Raw genomic sequence first — 22,938 nt, 5'->3', positions numbered from 1 at the left:
CCACCACAGCTGCACTCGAAGTACCTACCTCAGAGTTCGGATAGCAAACCATCAGGGGGATAGCAGGCGGCAGGATGGGCTGGGGGAGGTCCTCTTCAAAGGCCGCCAACATTTTGAATTGCAAATCCCGGCCAGGTAACCATTACTCGAGCAGCTCTCGGGGTCCTTCTGAGTACACAGTCTGAATAAAAGATGGGGTGGCTCCAATTATATGTAGCCTTCGCTGGACCCCAACCGACTGACAGACTGACAAACGGTCAGACAGGACTCGGTGGACTGACAACCAAGGAGATGGATAGATGCTTCCTGGATGGGCTGTCCAAGAAAACGTTGAAATGTCTGCGTTTCTGTGGTGGTTTTAATTTAGAACATGAAAATGGCCAACAAACTATTGACTTCTATCCGAGTCTTGGAGAAACTCAAAGGAATAGGAACCTTTTATATCTTTTCTCATAAAGTAAGGCTTAATATGATACCCGATACTTGTAGACTTCTTCACGATTTCTGTCAGTGTAGGCGAAGGAAGGATGTTTCCTTTCCTTGAAGTCTCCTTTAACTGCCATTTGTCGTTTTGTCAGGCGACTCCTTGGTCGCCTTAGTGGAGGGAAAAATGGGAGTTGCGGCTCTTTCTGCCAGCAATTTGACTTGTAACCGCACTCTTGAGTGTTGCATGCTTTTAGGCGCAACGTGAGGCAAGTTTGTTGAACCTGACAGGAGTTCCTCTTGTCCTGACGTTTGCGTTTGCCATTCCTCTTTTGCTTTTCCTTGGGCTCTGGTCCTGGGTCAAGCAACTGCCACTGCCATGAATAATTCAGCACAGGGATTTTTCTCATGTTTCTTACCGCCTCTGTCGTCCTTGCCGTCCTTACTGGCGAACTTATTTTTTTCCTTTTTCAGCTCCTTTCTATTTTTGGGCGTGGCACAGTTGCCAAGTTAATTACATTTGTTGCTACGTGCTGTTGGCGATGATTGCATTTGAGAGCATCTGTGGTTGCAGCTTGCATTCTGGCATTCTGGCATACTGGCATCCTTGCATCCTTGCATCCATGCATCGTGGCTGCCTTGCGTCCTGGCATCCGCTTTGTTGCCTCAATCGGAATGCGGTGGCAGTGCAAATGAAAGGATCGGGCCAACATCTCATGCATATTTATTTTGATTGCCATGTTTACAATGCATGTGGCAAGGTTAAGAGGTCGGTGCCAGCATACGGTTACTGCGGTTACTCCAAATGCCCTGGCCCTCTCTCTATATGCCCCCAACGCCCTCTGAGTAACCCCATTCACCTCAATCGATCACAGTCACAATATTTGCTTGATTAAATGGAAACCATTTTGTCGATTGTGGTGGTTGCTGGTACGTTTTAAATGTCACCCTCTGTGTTTTGATTTTAATTGTATGGCCCTCGGCGGGGAAAATAATATATGAGGTAGAATGTCAACAACGATATGCAAATGTGCCACAACATATGGGCTTTTCTTGCATTGGTTTTGCATTTTATGCCACTAATGAGCAGGTTTTTGTTAGCTTAGCTTGGAAAGGACAACTTAAAGCTTACCCTAAAAGCTAGTTATGGCTTAAAGGTTATTATTTATAGATTCTTTAAATAAATAATCATTAAACAAATGTTATAGTCATCAGCTTATGCCATTAATGTGTCTACACCTCATCGCACAGTCGATCAAGCTCGGCTAGGACTCTCCTTCCGTAGAGCCTTGCCTTTGCTTTTCTTGCCGGTTTCTAAGCTTTCACAATTGACTGAACAGGAACTGTTTGGGCCACGCCCATCAGCGGTGTATTGTCGCTCGGCTAAAGGAGCTGCTAAAACCTGCATGAGTTGCATTAAAATTTTAATGATGTGCAACGGTAACAGGCTGAGCAGAAGAAAAGCCCACCCAGGACTTTAGGACCCACAACTTTTCCCAAAACACCTTCTCATCCTCCCCCCAAAACTTTCATCCTCTCCAACTTCCATACTTATTATAAGTATGTGTGGGAGAGTGCGTGTGCCAGGTCTTTGCTTCCTTTACTTCCTTCAGCCACTTGGGGTCCTTTCGCCCCGGCACCAGGCACACACATTAAGCCAGATATAGATGCAGCTTGGAGATCCTTCTACTGGAAATCCTTCTCCTTTTACCTTCTGATGCTGCAATTAAAATGCAGAAAACTTTAACACAGGCATTAAGATGTTGTACGTGTTGCACGAAGAAAAAAAAGGATATTATACTAATATTTATATTTTAATAATTTTTATAGTAAAACATATTAGTTATTGTACTTTTTGACTACCTGAAGTTTTATATTTTTTCTTAATAATTCAATGCTAAGCTCTTTGTTTTAAGTGTACTCTGTGTGCACCTTTTAGTTGCAGTTTATGGCTTGGCTTCAGTTCACTTTCTTCGGGTTTCTGCTCCTGCCCTGCTCTGCTGCCAAGTGGCTGTAATGAAAATGTTGCCTTATTAGCTGCAAACTGTCTCACAGCCTCATATGCAAATTTCTCCAGAGACTAAATTAAACACAACCCTCTATCACCATGCCCATCCCCAAGCACCTTTTAGCCGCCAGTCTGTGCTATTTAACCCACATTTCTCCTCTTGCCCTGCTGCTTTGCTGATCAATTTTGATTAGACCTCGAAAAGGTCCCGAAAAAGGATTAATTATGCCATAAGTTGCAGGCTCTGCCAGTGGCCTGATGGCGGTGGGATGAACAGATTTTGCAATTAGCATAAGTAACAAGCAATCCGGAAACTGAAGTTACTGGAGAGAGAGTCCCATGATTTGCAGGTTTTTGTGGCCCTAAGCTCATTTATTAATTGCCAGCCGCAGAAGTGTAGGCTTAATGCAAAATGAACAGAAAAAAGATGTAAGAACTTTGTGCCGTAAAAATGAAAATTATTATTTATGACAGGCAAGCGGAATGGAGGGCACTGGTACTGGTACTACTGCAGCTTTACTTTTTTTTTTTTTTTGTAAATTACCACTGGCTAATGCTGATGATGCGGCTTCCACCGCGTGGCATTTAATTTATTTGTGCGAGGAGCAGGACTGAGCAGAGAAATCATAAAAAATGCGGAGATAGGAGCGAAAAAAGAGCGACCCAAAAAAAAAAGTATATAAATGGGAAATGGAAAAGGAAAAGCCTGGGTGCGGTTATTGATTTTTTTCCTTCTACTGATGAACTGGAACTTTTTTTGGATTTGGTGGAGAACCAACCAGAAACATCCCAGGCAGAATTGTTGCCGATTACAATGATAATGACGGTTGGCCATGATGATGATGTTGCGGTGGCCAAGGATAACGCTTCACTGCGTTTTGTCGCGTTGGCAGAAATTCACGCTCCTTTACTCGTTCGCCCCAAAAAAAAATTTGTGTCACTTGTGAACACGAAAAAATCATTAAAGTCTGTGTGTACCAAAGACGCAAAAAATGGTCGTAAATAAATCTCCGAACAGGCTCTCCAAACAGTTGATAAAGTGGCAAGAAAATAAAAAATTATCCGCAAACGAAGGCAAATTGGCTTGTGTCCGGATCCATTTCCGTTAAAGGTAAAGCCCGTGGGAGCCGAAAACACGGCAACAGGAATTAAGCAAAAGTCGCGTACGCGTTCTCACACAAATGACAGAGACTGAGCTTGATAAATGTTCACAGTTTTTCCCGCCTTTTCCCGCATTTTCCCGCTGCATTGTCCCTGCTGCACTGCAGCTGCCAATTAAGTGCCAAATTATGCCAGGGACGATGGGCGTGGCAGTAGCAGTGTAGCAGTGGCAGTGGCAGTGTCAGTGTCGGTGTCGGTGGCAACAGCGATGCGATGGACAAAAGGATGCAACAGTAGAGTGTTGACAACAAAAGGTTGTTGTTCGCTGGCTCTGAAGATGAGTTCTCAGAAGATGTACCTACTATATAATAGAAATGAACAAAATACGAAACCCAAGAGCAACAACCATCTCGAAAGCACAACACAAGGCCACGACACAATTTTCTTTGTTGTGAGTGAAAGTTTTGCAACTCTTGAGATCCTCGGTCCTTGTTGTTTTCATTTTTTGGCCAAAAAACTTTTTCAATTTGCTTCCAAGAATGAAAAAAAAAGCAAAGATTTTTTCGTGTTGTTGCTCATTTGTTGCGTTTAAAAAGCAATTATTTGCTATGAAAAGCTGAGCAGCAAAATCTAAATAGGATATAAACAGGGATACTTGTTTTTTGGGGCAGTTTGCAGATAGGAGAACCCTTTTTCGCCATCTCATTGGATTATATACGCTGGCCTGCAATCTAAATGTAAATGGGCAATTGAAAAATAATAACGATGCTGTATAGTAGAGAGAGAGATTCCGTAGAAAATGGAAAATGATATCCGAGCCAGCTTAGAGCTTGTCCATCTATGTATCTATATATGCATGTATCTGTATCTGTGTATCTGTTTTGGGGGGAAAATGCTAGAGAAGAGAGTACACTGAAAGGTGGAATAGTAGTTGAGAAAAGTAGTTGAGGGGCGGCGATGGGGCGTACATAACAAAAGCGTAACGAAACGAATTTTGAATTTCGTTGTCTAAATAAAGCCGTAAGTTATACTCCAGCTGGAAAATTGAGTTTGCTAGAGTTGAGAGCTGAGTCGGCTTTCTACTATAGTATACCGGAGGATATACCGAAGGAGCGTCCACAACCTCTCCATTCTCTGGAGGCCAAAGTTGCAAGTGCATGTAAATAAATTAGGTTTCCCTACTCCTGCCGAGCACAGATTCCTTCAAGCAATTATTGAGAAATGCCAATGCTGGAAAAACAAAGCCGAAAACACTGGGATTGGCCGGGCTATCCATTTTCCTGGCAACTGTGGCTTCCTTCTGTCTCCCTGTTCCACTTTTGTTCCTTTTGTTGGGGAAACTTTGGCCATTTCCTGCAGAAATAGCCATGCAAATGTTTAGCAGGCCAAGCTGAAAATGTAACATTCACAATCCAAAATTTGTGTTAAAGTAGGTAGGTGGTGGTGGTGTTGGGGGCAGGGTGAATGATGCCCCAAATAGGGTCAGATAGGGTGGGGGAAATGTCGGGCAAAGTGAAAACCCCAAACAGTAAAAACTTGCTCTGGCCAAGGATTTTTGGCCAAATGTTTCTCTCTCTCTGTTAGCCGCTCGGCAACTCGGTCAACTCAAGTCACGCACTTTGCGAACATTGTCAAATCGACAATTTACTCGTTAGGCGAACTTTTTCCACAAACTTTTGCCAGAAACGGCTCCTGTGATGTTCTGCAAATTGAAAGCTCCTTGTATTTAGTTTCTAAATTTATTTACAAAATAATGCCACGACAGGATTTAACCGAGATTTGTTCTTTTGGGAGCGGCATCCCAAGGATCTCATGTGGGTGGATTTAAGACTGTTTTATGAAGGCCATACTACATCCCATTCGAAATGGAATTCAAGGCATTAATTATGCTTACAAGGAGATGGGATTTTGGCAAAAGTTTTTCCTCCGCCATGGCAAGAGGGAACTGTGATGTTTGGTGAAAAGTCGAGAAAATGCACTTGGCTGTGTTGTTTATGCATGGAACGTGCCATGCAACCAAGCATATTCTCTCAACTCCCTTATTGTTTTATTTTTCACTTTATCCTTGCTTTTCCGTAGCGTTTTCCTCCATTTTCTACTTATAGTTGACTGACACAATTTTCCCTCATTATGGAAGCCCGAAAGGTTGCTGCCTCCTTGGCTGCTGGCTCTGCCGCTTCTCCGCACAACTTCTTTTGTCTTTCCAGTCTTATTTTTGTTTGCCAAGTTTTTAGACCCCCCCTGGGTAGGATAGTTACGGTACGTCTCAGTCTTCTTCTCTTTCAGGCTCTGAACTTGGCAGGATAAGTTTTTTAAACGCTTTATTGAAACAATTTCCGTTTTATGGAAATTCTCGCCATCTTTTGCAGAAATATTTCATTTTCGCTGTCATATATCAAAATGGTGTCAAGCATACGCCATGTTGGCCAGCCAAAGAAGCAGCTCCAGCAGTTCCAGCAGCTACACAGTAAATGCAAATTTAATGCGGCATGCAGTCAGCAAAAGCATCAGCATGAGCATCAGAGCAACCCAGGATCCATTTTCGGTGCTACTCCTGGTGGCAGCAGGTGGCCACGATGAAATGACATCATTTAAATTCATGCATGACCCACATTGCACCTCTGAGTGGCGGTGTTGGAGGTGGCATGGGCTCTGGTACGGGCACTGGCAGTGAAGCATCTGCTTCCTGGCTTCAACCAGAGCCATACCCAGTGCCACCCAATCGGTGCCAGGTGGGGCCTCCTTCTTAGCATTCGCCTCGTGTTTTATTAACAAAGCAATTTATTGCATAAATTCACATTGCACTTTGGATGGTTGGCCGCAGTTGCCGCAGGATCTATCGATCGGCAGTGTGGTGTCCCCTGGGTGGAACTAGGGGGCGTTATAACTTTTCCAGTAAACCGTTTAATCGGGGTCAGTCCTCTCTCTCGCATGAAACTGCAATTTTTGGTGCAAGCTTGGCTGGGTTCATTAAAGACCCAAAAAAGTATGCAACAAATGCTGGAAGGCACGCTCCGCTCGTGCCAAGTCATGTGAGAGGCAGCCACTCGCCACTTTCTACTTACTGCCATGCCCCATTTTGCTGACTGCTAATTGCTGCATAAATCAAGCGGCAAAACAGCGACCCACCAGAGGCACCACCACCAACTACGACGACGACGACGACGCTTTAAATAAACTCGGCCAGAACGAAAGTGTTGCACAAGCTGCAGAAACAGTTTTTTTTTTTTCTCTTGCCCCATGCTTTATGGTCCTTTGGCCATTTCCCTCTCCAGTGACCACCACCCCCCTTCGCTGGTGGGATATTTATGAACGCTTTTGGTCAAGCGTTTGCTTGCCAACTGTCCTGGCCAGGATGATATATGCTGCGGTGTGGGTTGCTGTCGGTGCGCAACGCTGCGTATACGCAATACACAAATATTTTAATTAAATTTCAAACGGAACGAAATATGAAATGAAGGAGAGCAGAGCCTGAGAGCAGGAATACGCCGAAAAATGAAAACGTATTTGCAAGGATAATGGAGTATCCACTTTTTTTTTTTTTGGGATTTTACCTTGGTTCTTATCCTTAAAGAGGATTTTGAAAGTAATTTATTTTCTTTACGAATTATGTTTTTATACTTGAAGGGTTAGTAAGAGTATTTATTTATTTCAAAAATATTATCTTCTAACATTTTTAACATCGTGAAAGCCTTTCTCTAAGTATCCACTGACTTTTTTACCCACTGTAGTCTTCTTTATTTTTAAACTCCCATGTTTGTGGGCCTGGGGGCTTGTGTGCTTTCAATTTTTAGGTTATGGCATGTTTGTTAATCCACCGACCGAATGAAATGGTAACAAGTGCTTGGAGCTCTGTTTGCTAAATTAAATTTAGACTCCAACAACAGTAGATTATAATTTATTTTGCCACAGCCATCACTCAATTTATACTCGACGTCCTCATTACTCACGGTCGTTTACAGGCTTGTCTATATTTTAATTTCTACTTACAGACATCATTGCGATATTGGGGGTGTGTGTGCCAATGCTGCTGGGGGGTCAACAAGTGTCGCCCTGGCTGGCCAAATGCCAAGACTTGGCTCTAAACACGACTTTTATAGGACATTTCATAACGCGTGAAGAAATTCAATTAAGTTGGCTGGGCTGGAATGGGAAATGGGAAGATCTCCGTTCGTGTTTCTATTTCGGACACTGTTTTTATGACCGAAACAAAGGGCCAACGAAATTAAAGTCAATAAACAAGGCCTGGCGTCTGCGGCTGGGAATTGTCTCTGTCATTCTGTTGTTGGCCCACGGCTGTCTCTGGCCAATTGGTTTTGGTCTGGTTCAGTTCGTTTTGGTCTGGTCACAGTTGTTGTTCTGGCACTCTCGGTCCTCGGTTCTCGGTCCACCGTCCTGTGTCCTCTGTCGATGCGATGTGTGCGGTTTCTGTTCTCGTTTTGGAACAAACCGCAAAAACCCGTCATAGTTGTCCCCTCAGTCAGACAATGGGGCACAGGAATGTGGGTGGGACATGGCCCCAGAGACCCACCCCCTGAGATGTGAATGTAGAACAACCCAAGGACATACGAGCCGTGCATAATTTTCATTGGCAAATACACAGATGGCATAGTTGGTGGGCGAAAAAAGCAAAAAAAAGCAGGCTTTATTAGGTTGAAAGGCCTTTTGATGAAGAAAAATAAGAAAAAAATTTGAATTTGAAAAGGAATTGTTCTTGGAAATAATATTTTTGATAGAAGAAGGGAATGGAAATACTTTTGTGAAGCTTAAGAAAGGTCTGTGAGTAAAAATGTTTGGCTATAAAGATTGGAATTTAATTGAAATGCTAAGATTTCTTTACCTTATTCTATTGCAGATTCACGACGATCTAGAGAAAGATCCGGACTATTCTGGCTCTGGTTTTGGACCCGATGACGAGGACGCCGAGCCCGATCACCATTCGCACGGTTCGCACAACTCGCAGCATTCGCAGAACGTCGGCGGCGGTGCCAGCATAAATAGTAAGCATAACTCGAACGACTTCAGCAAGAACAGCAACAGCGACCACATCTCGAGTAGATACAACAATAATAATAATCACAATCAGATCGACAACAGCCAGAATATCAATTTAAATAATAATAATAATAATAATCATCAAACGAATAGTGGCACAATCATTGGTAGTAGCACCACAGCGAATAATAACCACAATATCAACATCAACAGCCAGAACGGCATCATCAGTGGTAGTGAGATCGGTGGTCATAGCACTGGCATTAATTCAATCGGTAAAGATCAAGCTAGTACTGTTACATCTTCAACTCCAGCCACTTTATTCACTTTCAAGAAACCAAAACCAACACAAAAGCCAACCCCAAAAACAGTAACAGATACAGCTTTAAATACAGATACAGATACAAATACAGATACTACAGTCACAGTTATAGATTCAGATACAGTTAGGTTAGATGCTAATTTAGTTAATAGACAATCATACACAACAACAACAACAAATACAACAACCAACACACCAACATCAATCGCATCTTTATATCCTTCAGCAGCTCATACACCAACACAAACCTCATCCACAATCTCGACACCAACGACTTCGAATTGGACAACAACCACCTCAACAACAACCACAACAGCAACGCCAACAACCACCAGCACATCATCCACTACAACAACAACAACCACAACGGCAGCAACAACAAACAACAATGGTCCAACGAACTCTATTTCTGGCCAGAATACTACCGATGTCTTCTACCAACCTCAGATGCCCACTTTCGATCCCAATGTGGACACTGAGGGCAGTGGTAATGGCCATGACGACGATGACTACGACAACGGCGATGACTTCGGTGGTGAGGATGACGAAGACGACGAGGACAAGGACGATTATGATGATGCGGACCGCACCATCGATGGTCCTGCCACTAGAACTGACGATGATGTGAAGCCAGAAGACGAGATACCCACCCACCAGCCGGACTTGAACGAAGATTACAAGGATACCATCGATCTGGACGAGGATCCCAAAAAAGAGGATGAAGTTACGAATGTTGGTGGTGCTGCTGGTGGTGCTGTTGATGTCGTTTCTACCAGAACTGAATTTGATCCCATATTTGGCCGTGGCAACGATGGAAGTTCGAACCCAGAGCGCGAACGTCAGTGGTTTTTATTTTTACACTTTTACTTTTTACCTTTCAACGTCTTTTTTATTTATTATTTGTGGTTCTTCATTTGTTTGTTCTTATCACATTTATTACCATATCCTTGTGTTGTCCTTTTTGCACCATCCATTGTGTTTATTGGAGTCCAGCAACTGCACTTGAAAACCAAATTGCTTACCAGCAGTGCAGCTCTTGGCTATTTTATTTGTATATTGCCTGGAGCACTGTGCCTTGGCCTTTGTTTAAACAATATGAATTAGTATTATTGCTATTTATTTCTGGTATAAATATTTGCTTTTGTACTTTAGCTATTTGCTATTTAATTTGTTGTCTATTTTGCTTTGCTTCTGTTATGTATTATGTAGCACTCTTACCCACACATGCACCTTAAATTAAAAGTACTTCTTAGTTAAATTAAGTTGTAAGTTCTGGTTTTCTGTTTCTATTATTTTATTTGGCGCGCTCCGAAGAGTCTACGGTCAACGCAGCGGGTGTCCCGAAACAAAAAACTTTACCCACGGACTGTCCCCAATATATGTATATATACCACATTATTACCAAAAACATTCATTCTGACCCTTGTCCAATTCATTGAATCATTTCCCTGTCGGTTTCTGTCGTTTATTCGATTGGAAAATCTCCCGCAGAGCAGCAAGAAGCACTATTCTTGTTCTACTATTTTAGTTAAACTTTAAGCTAGCCCTAGACTAGAGTAAGTCGAATAATTTAAGGATTGTTTAAAAGCTTTTAACGTGACAAATGGCAAGCAAACAGGGCAAACAATGCCGGACAGGGCCAGACAGAGACAATGGCAGTGACACAGCCAAAGCCAAAGCCAAACAATCGATTAAGCTGCAAACAGGAGGAGCACTCCATCAGGGATTCGAGGGTGCAAGAGGATTTACTAAAAGTGAAGCTAGGGCGGGGCTAAGCGGAACAAGCTAGACATTTTGCAATTCCTTGCCCTAGGCATAAAGTTCCATTAACAGTGTTGGCTCGTCCTGAATCATGAACCCCGCCTCCTGCATGGAATGGAATGAAAATCGCCTGGAAAATCGCACTAAGCCGCGCAGTGATTTTCTGTGCTTTGTGTTTCACTCGGCGAAGTAGAACACTTGCCTTACTTCGCCAGGCACTTCAAATGAAAAATCACCCAGAGTCCTGGCAGTGGCACAAGGCACCTCTCCTCTCCAGTTACACACTCCGCATCCTGCCCAGCCTTTTGGTGTTCGAATCCTTCGCGTAACTGTAGCCGTTTACTTGAGGCATTGTTGCTCCTGCAATGACTTTGTGGGTAGGACACTGTACAAAAAATAATAGGTTTTCTATTTTAAAAATCAATTTATAGAGATATAGTGTTTAAAGATAGCTTTCAGGGGGGATATATTAACTAAAGCTATATTTTTTGGCAAAATTTTTGCAACCAAAATCCATAGTTTATGGCCTAAATTGAGTGCTCAGTGCAGCGTCAGGCTGTGAAACATTCAGCCTAATGGCAATCGTGGGTGGTTCTCGTGGTTCTTGTGGGCTTATGGCTTTGATGTTTGCTTTGCAATTGCCATCACCAGAACTGCCACGTCTCAGCCAAAAACAGAAACATAATCAATATGGCTGGTTGGCTGGTTAGCTGACTCTCTGACTGCCTGGCTGGGTGACGTTTGACACACACTGTAAAGGCAATAATTTTGCCCATAATTGCGCGCAGTTGACCTCTCCGAGTTCTGGTGGAAATCACCAGAGTAACCCAGTCCCTGTCCCTTTTCCATTTGTGAAATCCATCGTATGGGTACAAAGTGCATTCTGCCTTCAGATCCAGATACACACACTACATTACGGCAAAGGTGGAGGAGGTGGAACTGGTAGCCTTATTGGCTCAGGACAAACAGAAGGCAGACAATCAGTTCGATGGCAAGACATTGGAGCAATCTCGAAGAGAAATCCATTTGCTTTTGGAAATCGCATTGAAGAGCAAATATTTATAGCTTCCCTGGGCCAGTCAAAGCAAAGCACTCCAGCTGCTATAGAGAAAATGTCCGTATGGGAGTGATTTGCTCAAGACTTTCGTCCTGCACACATATAAAATCAATTTAAGGCGGTTTATCCGCGAGGGCCCCTTCATGAAGGGCTCTCGTGGGCATTACCTAATTAATATGCCGCCCCGCCAAGGAGGACGTGTGTGTGTGTTTGTGCTTCGACGCAAAGAAGTACGAGTACAAGGAGCTAAACAAGCAATTTGTTTGTCTTAAGCCCCCTTCCTGTGATGGGGAGAATGTGTATAACAAGGATCCAAGCAGGCAAACAATGGCTCAGGCTCAGCCAGCACACATACATATACTTGAGGGGGAAGCCCATTGCAGAGAGAGAGAAAGCCAAAGAACAAATGTCAATTAAATATAATTTAAATTCGCGCTGTTTGACAGCCAATTGGCATTAAATTTTTGCTCTTTTCCGCTGTCACTCGACTGTCAGATCCAGGGAACAAAAATAATTGCATACTCAGAGCAGCGAATTCTAGACTTGGCAGTATGGAAACTTTTTTCATTTGCACTGACAACTTTTCTCCTGGGGCTGCTCATTAGCGTGAAATTAGCACATTCCGCGCATATGTTTGAGGGCGTGGCAGTTCGACATACATAGTATATATCCTTAAAAGTAATGTAGTTAGTTATAAGCCCTAAAGTTTAGTATAAGTTCCCCTTTGTAGTCATTGCAGCTCGACTAACATTAGGCCTTGTAAATATTGCATAACAGCTCATTAACACACCCAACACACACACACACCCTACACTCACACAACGTATACTCTCCCCCACACACTATCTTACTTAAATCCATATTGACACTCGAATCAATTTAATTGAATGCCTCCTACAAACACAAAAACATACAAAACATAAAACAAAACAACAATCTCTGTCTCTCACTCTCTGCGTTTTGTTTGATTTTGCTTGCACGTCATGGGCATAAATGGATTTCCCACCCATCGCTATCTCATTCTCACCGAACTGTTGCCTTCTCTTTCTCCTGAACAGCGGGCACAGGTGGCAACAGCAACGTCCACGCCTTGGACCCCAACACGAACGTGAACAGCCAGCCCTCCGACACAAAGAGCATCGATCACAGGGGCAACGGCAACGAGGTTGTCATCATGAGCGAGGACGATCGCACGTCGAGCTTCTTCTCGCAGCCCGGCATCCTGGCTGGTAAGTACTTACTATTATGCTATAGAACAGGGATATATTATATATAGAACAGGGACTCACAACAAATCCTGAACCGCAAGGAAATATTAAGAATTTTATGTTTCATCTTTCCAAATAGTTTTTAAATACATCACTCATACGCAGTGTTGTCACTGGCATCCAGCGACAGATATATCTCAGCCAATTTTCATCCGATTCTTAAACGGAATACCTTAAACGATTTATGGATAGATTCTCCATCATTCTGCATCAAAATCTGAAATCAAAATATTTTTTCAATTTTTTACCAAATTTCCTGATAGGACCCCTTCAAAATGTGGAAAATGCATGGAGACCCCAATATGACCCACTCCGAAGGCCATATCTTGGCCAATTTTCATCCGATTCTCCAGCGAAATACCTTCAACGATTTGTGGATCGATTCTCAATCATTCTGCATCAAAATCTGAGAACAAAATATTTTTTCAATTTTTTATCAAATTTCCTGATGGGTCCCCTTCAAAATGTGGAAAATGCATGGAGACCCCAATATGACCCACTCCGAAGGCCATATCTTGGCCAATTTTCATCCGATTCTCAAGCGGAATACCTTAATCGATTTGTGGATAGATTCTCCACCATTCTGCATCAAAATCTGAGAACAAAATATTTTTTCAATTTTTTATCAAATTTCCTGATGGGTCCCCTTCAAAATGTGGAAAATGCATGGAGACCCCAATATGACCCCCTGCGAAGGCCATATCTTGGCCAATTTTCATCCGATTCTCAAGCGGAATACCTTAATCGATTTGTGGATAGATTCTCCACCATTCTGCATCAAAATCTGAGAACAAAATATTTTTTCAATTTTTTATCAAATTTCCTGATGGGTCCCCTTCAAAATGTGGAAAATGCATGGAGACCCCAATATGACCCACTCCGAAGGCCATATCTTGGCCAATTTTCATCCGATTCTCCAGCGAAATACCTTAAACGATTTGTGGATCGATTCTCAATCATTCTGCATTAAAATCTGAAAACAAAATATTTTTTCAATTTTTTATCAAATTTCGTGATGGGTCCCCTTCAAAATGTGGAAAATGTATGAGGACCCCAATATGACCCCCTGCGAAGGCCATATCTTGGCCAATTTTCATCCGATTCCTGAGCGGAATACCTTAAACGATTTGTGGATAGATTCTCCATAAATCTGCATCAAAATCTGAGAACAAAATATTTTTTCAATTTTTTATCGAATTTCCTGATGGGTCCCTTTAAAAATTGAACCAGTCCATCATTGCGTATGAGTGATATTTTCTGATGTGTAATAACTTAATCAATCTAGAACCTGTTTCACTTTCCATAGTGGGTTTTATACTAATTTATACTTATGATTGATTCTCAAAATATTAAGAATATATTGAAACATATTTGTTTTCCACCAACAGCTGTCATTGGCGGAGCCGTGGTCGGCCTGCTCTGCGCCATACTGGTGGTGATGTTCATTGTCTACCGCATGCGGAAAAAGGACGAGGGATCCTACGCCCTGGATGAACCCAAACGCTCTCCGGCCAACAATTCGTATGCGAAAAATGCGAATAATCGCGAGTTCTACGCCTGAGATAATGGCACGTCGCGCAGGTATTAAGTTGGCCACGGCTGCAGGAGCAAATCGGAGGGGATAGACTCTGGGTGTGGTGGTGAGGCGAAAGGAGCGGAAGCGATAGAGTCGGTAGCTCAACTGGATACACTGTGCGGAGTGCGGAGTGGTAGTGCAATGTCATCAGCAACCCACTGAACCATGGAACTAACACAAAAAATATTGAAAATCTTTCAAACATTTTCAAATCATACAATTTTTCGTGAGGGGTAAAATACTGAATAATAACAACCAACCAATTGGCGAAATAATAACGAAAACTAAAAGGAAAGGAAAACTTACCTATAAGTTTATGCAAAAAGGCATACACATGACAGACAAGACGATTCTCTGCGTGTGTGGATGTGTGTATGCAAATTTTCTAATTAAGTAAGTTTTAAGCGACAAAAACAAAGGCAAAAAAAAACAAAAACAAAATGCAAAAAAAATCAAACAAAAATATCAAGTATAATTGCAATGAAATCATGCGAAATTGAATATATAAATAATATATTATATATATATAAAATTATAAATAGTGAAACCAATATAAGGGCGGGCAAAATTAAGCGAATTAATTATGAATTACGAGTATGTAGAGAAAAAGCAGGTGGAGATGATGGAAGAACTTGAATAATACCTATTATAATAATAATAATAATAATAATACACACACACACGCGCATTCAACTACATAGATGTAAAAGGAAACTTTCGTGCATATTGAATATATAAATGTATTGATTATATATGTTAGCTGAATAACGAAAGCGAATTGGATACATCACGGTTATCTCTCAAATCTCGATAGACCCCTCTTCGAAGCCACATAACTGATTAATTTCCATAACCAATTCTCACCATAGATGCAGATAGCAGCAGAAAGCAAGTCCATTGAAAATAAATATAATTATGAATTGTGCGGCACATAACAAACGGAAATCGATGCATAAATGTTTTTAAGTTAATACATAAGAAAAACTATGTAATTATTAGTGTAATTCCTAAAACAAAACGATGAAAAAAAAACGAAAAACGAAAAAAAGCGAAAAGAACAGAATATGAACAACACACTCTGAACCTTTCTGGCAAAACCAAAAACCAAAAAACTGAAGAAAAAACTTAAATGAGGATTAACAATTTCTACTTTTTTCTAGAAAACATACAAACAATGAAAAACACAAAACCTTTGAATATTTATTGAATGAAATTAAAGGAAAATGGAATATAGGAAATGGAAAAATGGAAAAAAAATGAAATGAAAATCGTTATAAAAGCAATTGTACATTAATTTGGGTTTCCCATTGGGTTTTAGAGTTATACGAGATATCCTTCGCTTGACTCAACTGCTTCTTCCATGGCTAAGAATCAAAATCGGATTAACGCATTGAATTATTGTGCATTTATTTAGTTTTTACGTTCGCTGTCATTGACAATTGTTTAGTTTTGCAAGCAAAATACAAAAAAATGCGAAGTACGAACAACATCGATAACAACTAACAACCGACAACTGCAACAACCAGCCACAGATCATACGAAAAACAAGCAATAGTAAAAATTTATTGTTAAGTTTACAAGGCAGACAAAACATCAAGAACAACAAATACAAAAACAATTAAAATGACAGCAGTCGAGCAATATAATGTTAAACCCCCTCCAGTACCCCTTAATAAACAAAAAAAAAACACACACAACGTACACTCCAACCTCTTAATCAACAAATTAGCTGCAATACTTGTTTAATTGTTAGTCAACCAATATTCTCTCCAACTCTCATGCCATATTTTCATTGCGAAAAAAAAAGTTATGAAAAGAAAAGAAAAAAAAACAAAAATCAAAAACTAATATATATCATATAAGTATATAATTAGCAACATAAATCAATTGTGTGTGTAACTGTGTATAATGCATAAATAATAAATTAAACATACTCCTACATTAAAAACAAAGGGATATTTCAAACAACACCCCCCTATCTCTCCTCTTGAAACTGAAACTTACACAACACACACCACACACACCCACAACACACAAAACAGAAACAAAAACAAATACGAAACAAGCAAAAAAATTGAAATTAAACAAGAACCACAAAGCCAGAGCAGCTACAAGAACTTTAACAATTTTCTGACTACAACTTTTTCTACACTGTAAAAAACGCAACCGCATCTTTTTTGATATGTACACGTACTATGTTTCACTCTCGACCCATAGTACGTTGTTGTCATATTTTACATCAAATTTTTTGCTATTTTGTAAGCGTTTAGTTTGTTAGTTTTTTTAAAATGCGCTGAATGTACTGAGAAATTGGTTTTGATTTGCTAAATAAAACTGGTATGAAACTAATTTAAAACAAAATATATTGTCTTTCGCCTCTTAATTTTGTTACAAATTGGCCTTCATGAGGGGTTTCAGATATGTCTCAAAGGATTTCTGTACAGGTTTCTGGTTCATGGTGCTCCTCTTGGCCGAATCGAAGAGTCTGGGATAGACATTTCCATCGTAGCTGCCCAGCACAGAGTTCAGAACACGATCATGGAACCCAAAACCATCGCAAATGGCCACTGCATTGGGGCGGAACTTTTCCAGGGACACCTCCAAGCGCTTCTGCAAGGACCTCAGATCGGCATCAGTGAGGTTAATAAACTGGTAACAAAGTATAAAAGTTAGAATATTAAGGTGAAATATTTTTTGATGCTAAATACTAACTCTCAAAATATCATTTAGGTTGTTGAGGACAGTCTGGACCAGGAAGAGCTCTAGGACATTTTCCAAAACCTTGTTAAGAGCCGGAGAACGCTTTTGGGCCTTGGGACCTGTGATTTGATTGAGGAATGTCTGGCACACAAACTGGCGACCATGGAGCTGAAATAGTGATTTAAAAAATATTATAAATAAAATCATTTAAAGAAGAACTTTTGGAATACCAACCTCTGCGGCACGAGCCAGCTCAATGCCTGTATTATTAGCTGCCACACCCTGGGATTGTCCACTAGCCATACGAGATGCCAGATTCTCGAAAGCAATACGAGTTTTTCTAAAAATAAATATGGATAGTTAATAATTTTAAATATAAGCCATAACATTATAATAATATAAACCACACTTACTGTGCCGCCGTGTACTGCAAAGCCTTAATGATGCACTGCCAGGAGTTGTCCCACTTGGGGAACTCCCTCAACTCCATGGAGCTAGCAAAGTAGCTGTATGAGGAAGATATTGGCTTCTTCTCCAAGAAAACTGCCCAGGCCTTCACCAGAGCACGACCAATCTGCAGGAGGAGAACTGTGTTCTCGCCCTCATAGGTATAGGCAGCCACAGCATTTCCATAGATGTTGCTCATGTTGGCGGCAGTAAGGTAGCCATGACCTCCAGTCGAGAGACGCAGCTTTTCAATGCCAGCACATCCATCGGTGGTGCAAAGGACCTTCAGGGCGCAGGAGAGGATGTGCATGTCGGGCAGACGATCAAATTTGCCATTATTGGCCTCCTGGACAGTCTGGGCATACATTTCCCACATGTACTCGGCAGCCAGGTGATAGGCAATACCATTAGCGATCTCTGGGAAGAGCTTAAGGCGCTGGGTAACATGGTCGATGATCTGAGGTTCCGGTTGGCTAGAAAGACAAAGAAATTGCTCATATAACATGTTCAGAAGCTATCCCAGACTCGAATACTAACTTTTCTTCAATAGGACTTTGACGTCTTACGGCCGAATACCGGGTGGCAATGGTGGCTGCCTCCAGGAGCAACGTAGAGGTCAGGTTAACAATCAAACAACGGGTGTAGACCATGGTCAGGTAGTTGACCCTCGAAACCGGGCTCGCCTTGAAGGTACCATCCCTCTCAACCTTGGCAAACTTCATCAGCATGTAAGAGCGCGGAATGCGGACATTTTTGAGGCCGAGGAAGCCTTGATTCACAGCCACCATGCCCAGCTTCTTGCCAACCTCGCCGATGTCCACTCCAGGCAGAGGCATGTGCGTCTCGGAATGTCTCAGGGGAACAATAAACATCTGAATGCCATAGTGGACATTGGAAATGTACAATTGGGCCACAACCATGGCATGGTTGGCAGTATGACCCACTAGAAATTCAAGAAATAAAGTTCACTAAAACTTTTAATTAAAATTTATAAGACTTACAGCCTCCTGGCCACCACTTGTAGGCTTCCAGATTTGGAGTGTTCAGCACAAACTCATCGGTTTTGGGGTCAAAGTCCGCACGAGTGGCAATACCTCTGACATTGGTGCCATGGGCCAACTCTGTTTGGGCGTAGGTGCCAATAATGTTGCAGTTCTCCGCCGCCTTGCCCCATTTCTCCACCTGTTCGGGTGTGCCCTGACCCTTGATCACGTCCACGAACATTGTAATGTGGGTGGCCAGCGGGTGGTTGGCTGGGAAGAGGCCATGACTTTGGACATTAAACAGCAGACCCCTGAAGAATGCCACGATAAGATATTGGGGAAATCACTAACCACTTTGTTGACTTACGGCCAAATATCGTTGCCTCCAGGATTAATCTTGTTCTGGAGATCCTTCAGTTTGGCAGCAGCCTCGGCCACTTTCTTCACACTGGAGTTGTAGACATCCTCGTGGGACATGTATTCGTGATTGAGACCATAGCCATCCTCCAGGTTGCTGAATATTGCTTTTTCTATGAGACAAAGAATTTAAAAGTCATCGCATGAACTTTGAACTTTCGTTACTAAAAGTTTTCCATCAAACTCATTAGTGGTTCGAGGCAATAAAGTCTTGTCACCCCGTTACCACCTGTCGATGGTGGTACGAGATAGGGAATTTGGACTGTAGCCGGCTGCTATCGCCTGGGCGTGGATGAGCCCCTTTACCCTGATAAGAAACTTGTGTCTCACTGCAATTGCCTTATCAACCAAACATTAACGATCATTATTGATATAGCAACAAAGTTAATTCGGCCAATACAACTTTGTATAAATATTTTTGGACTTTGCGGCCATTAGATGAACTGTTTGGACCTAGATTTTCTTGTTTATTAAAGACCTCATAGATACTTCTGTCTTTAGTTATGATTTTAATTCATCTAAGAGATACTAGAAGAGACTCACCAATCTCCCTTTTGGTCTTCAGCTTGTCTTGACCTCCCTGCCACCAGGCCGCGAACTCCTCAACATCGAACTCGGCTCCCGTGCGCTCTTTCTGCAGATCGGGATTCACAGTATTTGGAATCAGGTTCTTAATGTGCGACATTTTAACTTTTGTGCCAAAATATTTACAAAGTTATTTACAAAATATTAAATTTTTGGAGCAGCCCCAACCATCAGCTGTCGGCTCAAAGCGAATACAGAGCGAAATATCATTTTTGCGGGAGAAGGAAAGCTTTGGGGGACCAAAGGCCATGCGAAAGCTTTTTTCATGATCGCAAGCTAGCGACTGAAGAGAAAATAAACAAGCCAGTCAAGAGAAACTGATAAGAGAGTGTTTTACGATGATAACAATTCATTTAAGAGTATTATTCAAAAATAAACAAAAGAGCTAAGAGGTTTCATTAAAATATTAACTAAAGAGTATAACTTAGAACAACAAAAGAGGTATTAATTTATAAACAGACATTACTTATGGATAAAGATAATGATATCTCTAGATATTGGATTTCATGAAGGGCTTAAGGATCTCGTGGAAGGATTTTGGCACTGGCTTTTGGTTCATGGGGTTCTTGAGGGCAGCATCGAATATTCTTTCATAGGCATTGCCATCATATGACCCCAGGGTGGAGTTCAGCTGGAGGTCGCTGAAGTCGAAGCCATCCACAATAGCCACTGCATCGGGGCGTAACTTGGTCAGGACTGTCTCCAAGCGCTCCTGCAAACTGGTTAGATCCTTGTCCGTCAAGTTGATGAACTGAAGATACATAAGGAATATGGAATATGGAATTATTACATTTTATATGTGCTAAAGATATCTAATATCTAATCGTTATAAATGAAACCTACTCTCAGCAAGTTACTCAGTTGATTGAGTGTCTCCTTGACCAAGTAGAGTTCCAAGAGATTCTCCAGCACTCTGTTTAACGCCGGGGATCGGTCTTTGGCGTTGGGGCCAGTCACTTCAGTCGTAAACGACGAGAAAACAAACGCACGCCCATGGAGCTATAAGGGAAAATAGATAAAAATGGGTGAAGATTTGATAGTTTCAAAGTTCAATATTCGATAACCTACCTCTGCTGCATGGGTGAACTCAATACCGGTCTGATTAGCCGCGTTGCCTTCGGATTCCCCTTTGGAAATTCGATTAGAGAGGCTATTGAAGGCCAATCGCGTTTTACTAAAAGAATTTAACAAAAATATTAGTATTATTAACAAATAAAAAGAAAGAAATACTTACTTGGCAGCTGCATACTTCATAGCCCTGACCATGTTGTCCCAGGTTCCTGTCCAGGCACCAAACTCAGGATTCTGTTGGACTTCAGCCAGGTAGCTAACGGTGGGTGCCAAGGGAGCGCCACTTAGTGCAGAGTTCCAGGACTTCATCAGGAAGCGACCAATCTGAAGAAGCAGTACGGTGTTCTCGCCCTCGTAAGTGCAGGCTGCCGTGGCCAGGACATACAAGTTGCTCAGATTGGAGGAGATAAGGTAGCCATGACCGCCGCAGGCCAGACGAAGGCGCTCTATGCCGGCTGTTGTATCTGAGGAGCAGGTCACCTTCAGGGCGCAGGACAGGGAATGAAGTTCTGGAAGCCGTTCGTACTTTCCATATTCTATGTCTTCGATGGTCATCTCGTACAGTTTCCACAAATAGTCACTGGCAACACGATGAGCCAAGCTGGTGGCTATCTCGGGGAAGAGCTTCATCTGCTGGGTAACATGGTCCAGAATTTGGGGTTCGGGAGCTCTAAAAGACAGAAGAAATCATAGAATGTGAAGTACAATATGAGCAATCCTGAAATTACTTTGGTTCAATGGGGCTCTGGCGGCGAACGGCGGAGTATCGCGTGGCAATGGTGGCGGCCACTGCCAGCATTGAGGAATTGTTATAGGTGATCACACAGCGAGACCGAACCATCGCAAAGTAGGTGAGGACATTGGCCGGACTGCTGACATAAGAGCCATCAGGTTTAACCTGGGCGTGACGCATCAGCATACGGGTGCGTGGAATCCTTACGTCCTTCAAGCCCAAGAAGCCATTGTTAATCCCGATGAAGCCCATCTTCTTGCCAATGTCGCCAATGTGAACTCCGGGAAGTGGTTCGTGGGTCTCCTCATCGCGAACTTGCACGAAGAACATGTGAGGTCCTTTGCACTGATTGTTGATATACAACTGCGCCATTACCAGGCAGTAGTTTGAAGAGTGACCCACTATAGAACAAGATTTGTTACATAAGATTAAGGGAGGACAATGCTTTAAACTCACAGCCGCCCGGCCAGAACTTGTAGGAGGATATCTTTGGAGTATTCAGAACAAACTCATCGGTTTTCGGATCAAAATCAGCTCTTGTTTCCAGACCACGTAGGAAGGTGCCATGTCCCAGCTCAGTTTGGGCGTAAGTTCCACAAATCTCAAAGTTTTTCATTCGCTTTCCGAATTCCTCGTACTGTTCCGGAGTGCACTGGGCCTCCAGAGCCTGAATGAGCATCACGTACATCACTCCGAATGGATTTCCGGCAGGTGTGACCCCCCACGTAATCTTGTGATCGTATAGATTTCTAAAAATATTCAAAAAAGGATAATGAGAATAATGTTTAGTGAGTTGAAGAAGTAGAACGTACGGCCAGTAGTCCTCTCCGCCAGGATTGCGTTCCTCCTGCAGGCGACGCAGCTTCTTGGCCGCCTCGAGAGAAGTCCTTACAGCAAAGTCGCTTATCTCCTCATGAGACAGGTTCTGGATCTGCAGATACTCATCCGCATCGACATCCTTTTGCATATAGTCACCTAACCAAAAGAAGTATAACCTTAAAATGTTACCAAACTGAGGACAGTGTGAACCTTACGCAGTTCCCGGTGAAACTTAAGGGCATCCTGGCCTCCTGACCACCAGGCGGCGAACTCCTCGCTACTGAAACTCGCTCCATCGCGCTCCTTTTGTATGTCAGGATTCACCGTCTTGGGAATTACACTTGAGGCCATTATCCTGGAGTAGAGGTGTCCGAACTGCTCGCCAAGAAGTCCACTCGCCAACTGATGGCCAAGTGCCGGAAACCCCGAAATAAATATGAAATTACCTGCCAATCTAATGTTGCCCCGTCCACCGTTTCGAGTGCAATCGAGCCTGTGTGCGTGAGATTAAAGTTTATTAACTTATGTCACCGATATCGAACTGCTATATGTTATTTAAATAAGATCCATTCATAACCACGTTTCGCTTTTATTACAGATTAGATTTTCTTTACCCTTAGGTTCAAGGGTAGCCCGGTATATTGTTTTCAGGCTAAATAAGATAACCCAGTT

The 22,938-nt window shown here is 42.2% G+C and overlaps 3 protein-coding genes across 6 annotated transcripts in view; 1 reads left to right on the top strand and 2 right to left on the bottom strand.

Annotated features, from left to right (window-relative positions):
- LOC6494953 (syndecan) overlaps window positions 1-16,872 on the top strand; it is a 109,354-nt gene extending 92,482 nt beyond the window's left edge. The window contains exons 4-7 of one of the 4 annotated variants that reach the window (XM_044715459.1): window positions 8,388-8,532; window positions 9,079-9,687; window positions 12,726-12,896; window positions 14,324-16,872. In XM_044715459.1, the coding sequence (XP_044571394.1) occupies window positions 8,388-8,532; window positions 9,079-9,687; window positions 12,726-12,896; window positions 14,324-14,496 (1,098 nt within the window). In that variant the 3' untranslated portion in view covers window positions 14,497-16,872. Of the gene's footprint in view, window positions 1-8,387; window positions 8,803-9,075; window positions 9,688-12,725; window positions 12,897-14,323 lie in introns of all 4 variants that reach the window. The other 3 variants (XM_001959299.4, XM_014907602.3, XM_014907601.3) reach the window with 3 other exon arrangements.
- Window positions 16,858-20,064, bottom strand: LOC6495662 (probable peroxisomal acyl-coenzyme A oxidase 1). The gene is made up of 8 exons (XM_001959298.4): window positions 19,602-20,064; window positions 19,009-19,171; window positions 18,660-18,952; window positions 18,196-18,601; window positions 17,625-18,131; window positions 17,446-17,551; window positions 17,224-17,379; window positions 16,858-17,160 (listed from the first exon to the last, which is right to left on the bottom strand). The coding sequence occupies exons 1-8, from the start codon at window positions 19,741-19,743 to the stop codon at window positions 16,900-16,902; spliced, it is 2,034 nt and encodes a 677-aa protein (XP_001959334.1). The 5' UTR covers window positions 19,744-20,064; the 3' UTR covers window positions 16,858-16,899.
- Window positions 20,042-22,730, bottom strand: LOC6495661 (probable peroxisomal acyl-coenzyme A oxidase 1). The gene is made up of 8 exons (XM_001959297.4): window positions 22,482-22,730; window positions 22,260-22,422; window positions 21,904-22,196; window positions 21,443-21,848; window positions 20,878-21,384; window positions 20,712-20,817; window positions 20,487-20,642; window positions 20,042-20,394 (listed from the first exon to the last, which is right to left on the bottom strand). Exons 1-8 carry the CDS (start codon window positions 22,615-22,617, stop codon window positions 20,134-20,136), a joined length of 2,028 nt encoding a protein of 675 aa, XP_001959333.2. The 5' UTR covers window positions 22,618-22,730; the 3' UTR covers window positions 20,042-20,133.
- Between the last annotated feature and the right edge of the window lie 208 nt (window positions 22,731-22,938).

The sequence above is a fragment of the Drosophila ananassae genome, chromosome 3L (assembly GCF_017639315.1).
Source record: "Drosophila ananassae strain 14024-0371.13 chromosome 3L, ASM1763931v2, whole genome shotgun sequence".
NCBI classification, from domain to species: domain Eukaryota; kingdom Metazoa; phylum Arthropoda; class Insecta; order Diptera; family Drosophilidae; genus Drosophila; species Drosophila ananassae.
Note: the sequence above shows the minus strand (reverse complement) of the source record. Positions and strands in the feature narration are given on the sequence as shown.

Coding starts and splice junctions, on each gene's coding strand:
- LOC6495662 (XM_001959298.4), bottom strand. CDS start 19,743: ATGTCGCACATTAAGAACCTGATTCCAAATACTGTGAATCCCGATCTG. Junction 18,953..19,008: donor GGAGGCAACGATATTTGGCC/GTAAGTCAACAA, acceptor GGCATTCTTCAG/GGGTCTGCTGTTTAATGTCC. Junction 18,132..18,195: donor CAAAGTCCTATTGAAGAAAA/GTTAGTATTCGA, acceptor TTGTCTTTCTAG/CCAACCGGAACCTCAGATCA.
- LOC6495661 (XM_001959297.4), bottom strand. CDS start 22,617: ATGGCCTCAAGTGTAATTCCCAAGACGGTGAATCCTGACATACAAAAG. Junction 20,818..20,877: donor ATGAAGTATGCAGCTGCCAA/GTAAGTATTTCT, acceptor AAATTCTTTTAG/TAAAACGCGATTGGCCTTCA. Junction 20,395..20,486: donor AACTGAGTAACTTGCTGAGA/GTAGGTTTCATT, acceptor ATGTATCTTCAG/TTCATCAACTTGACGGACAA.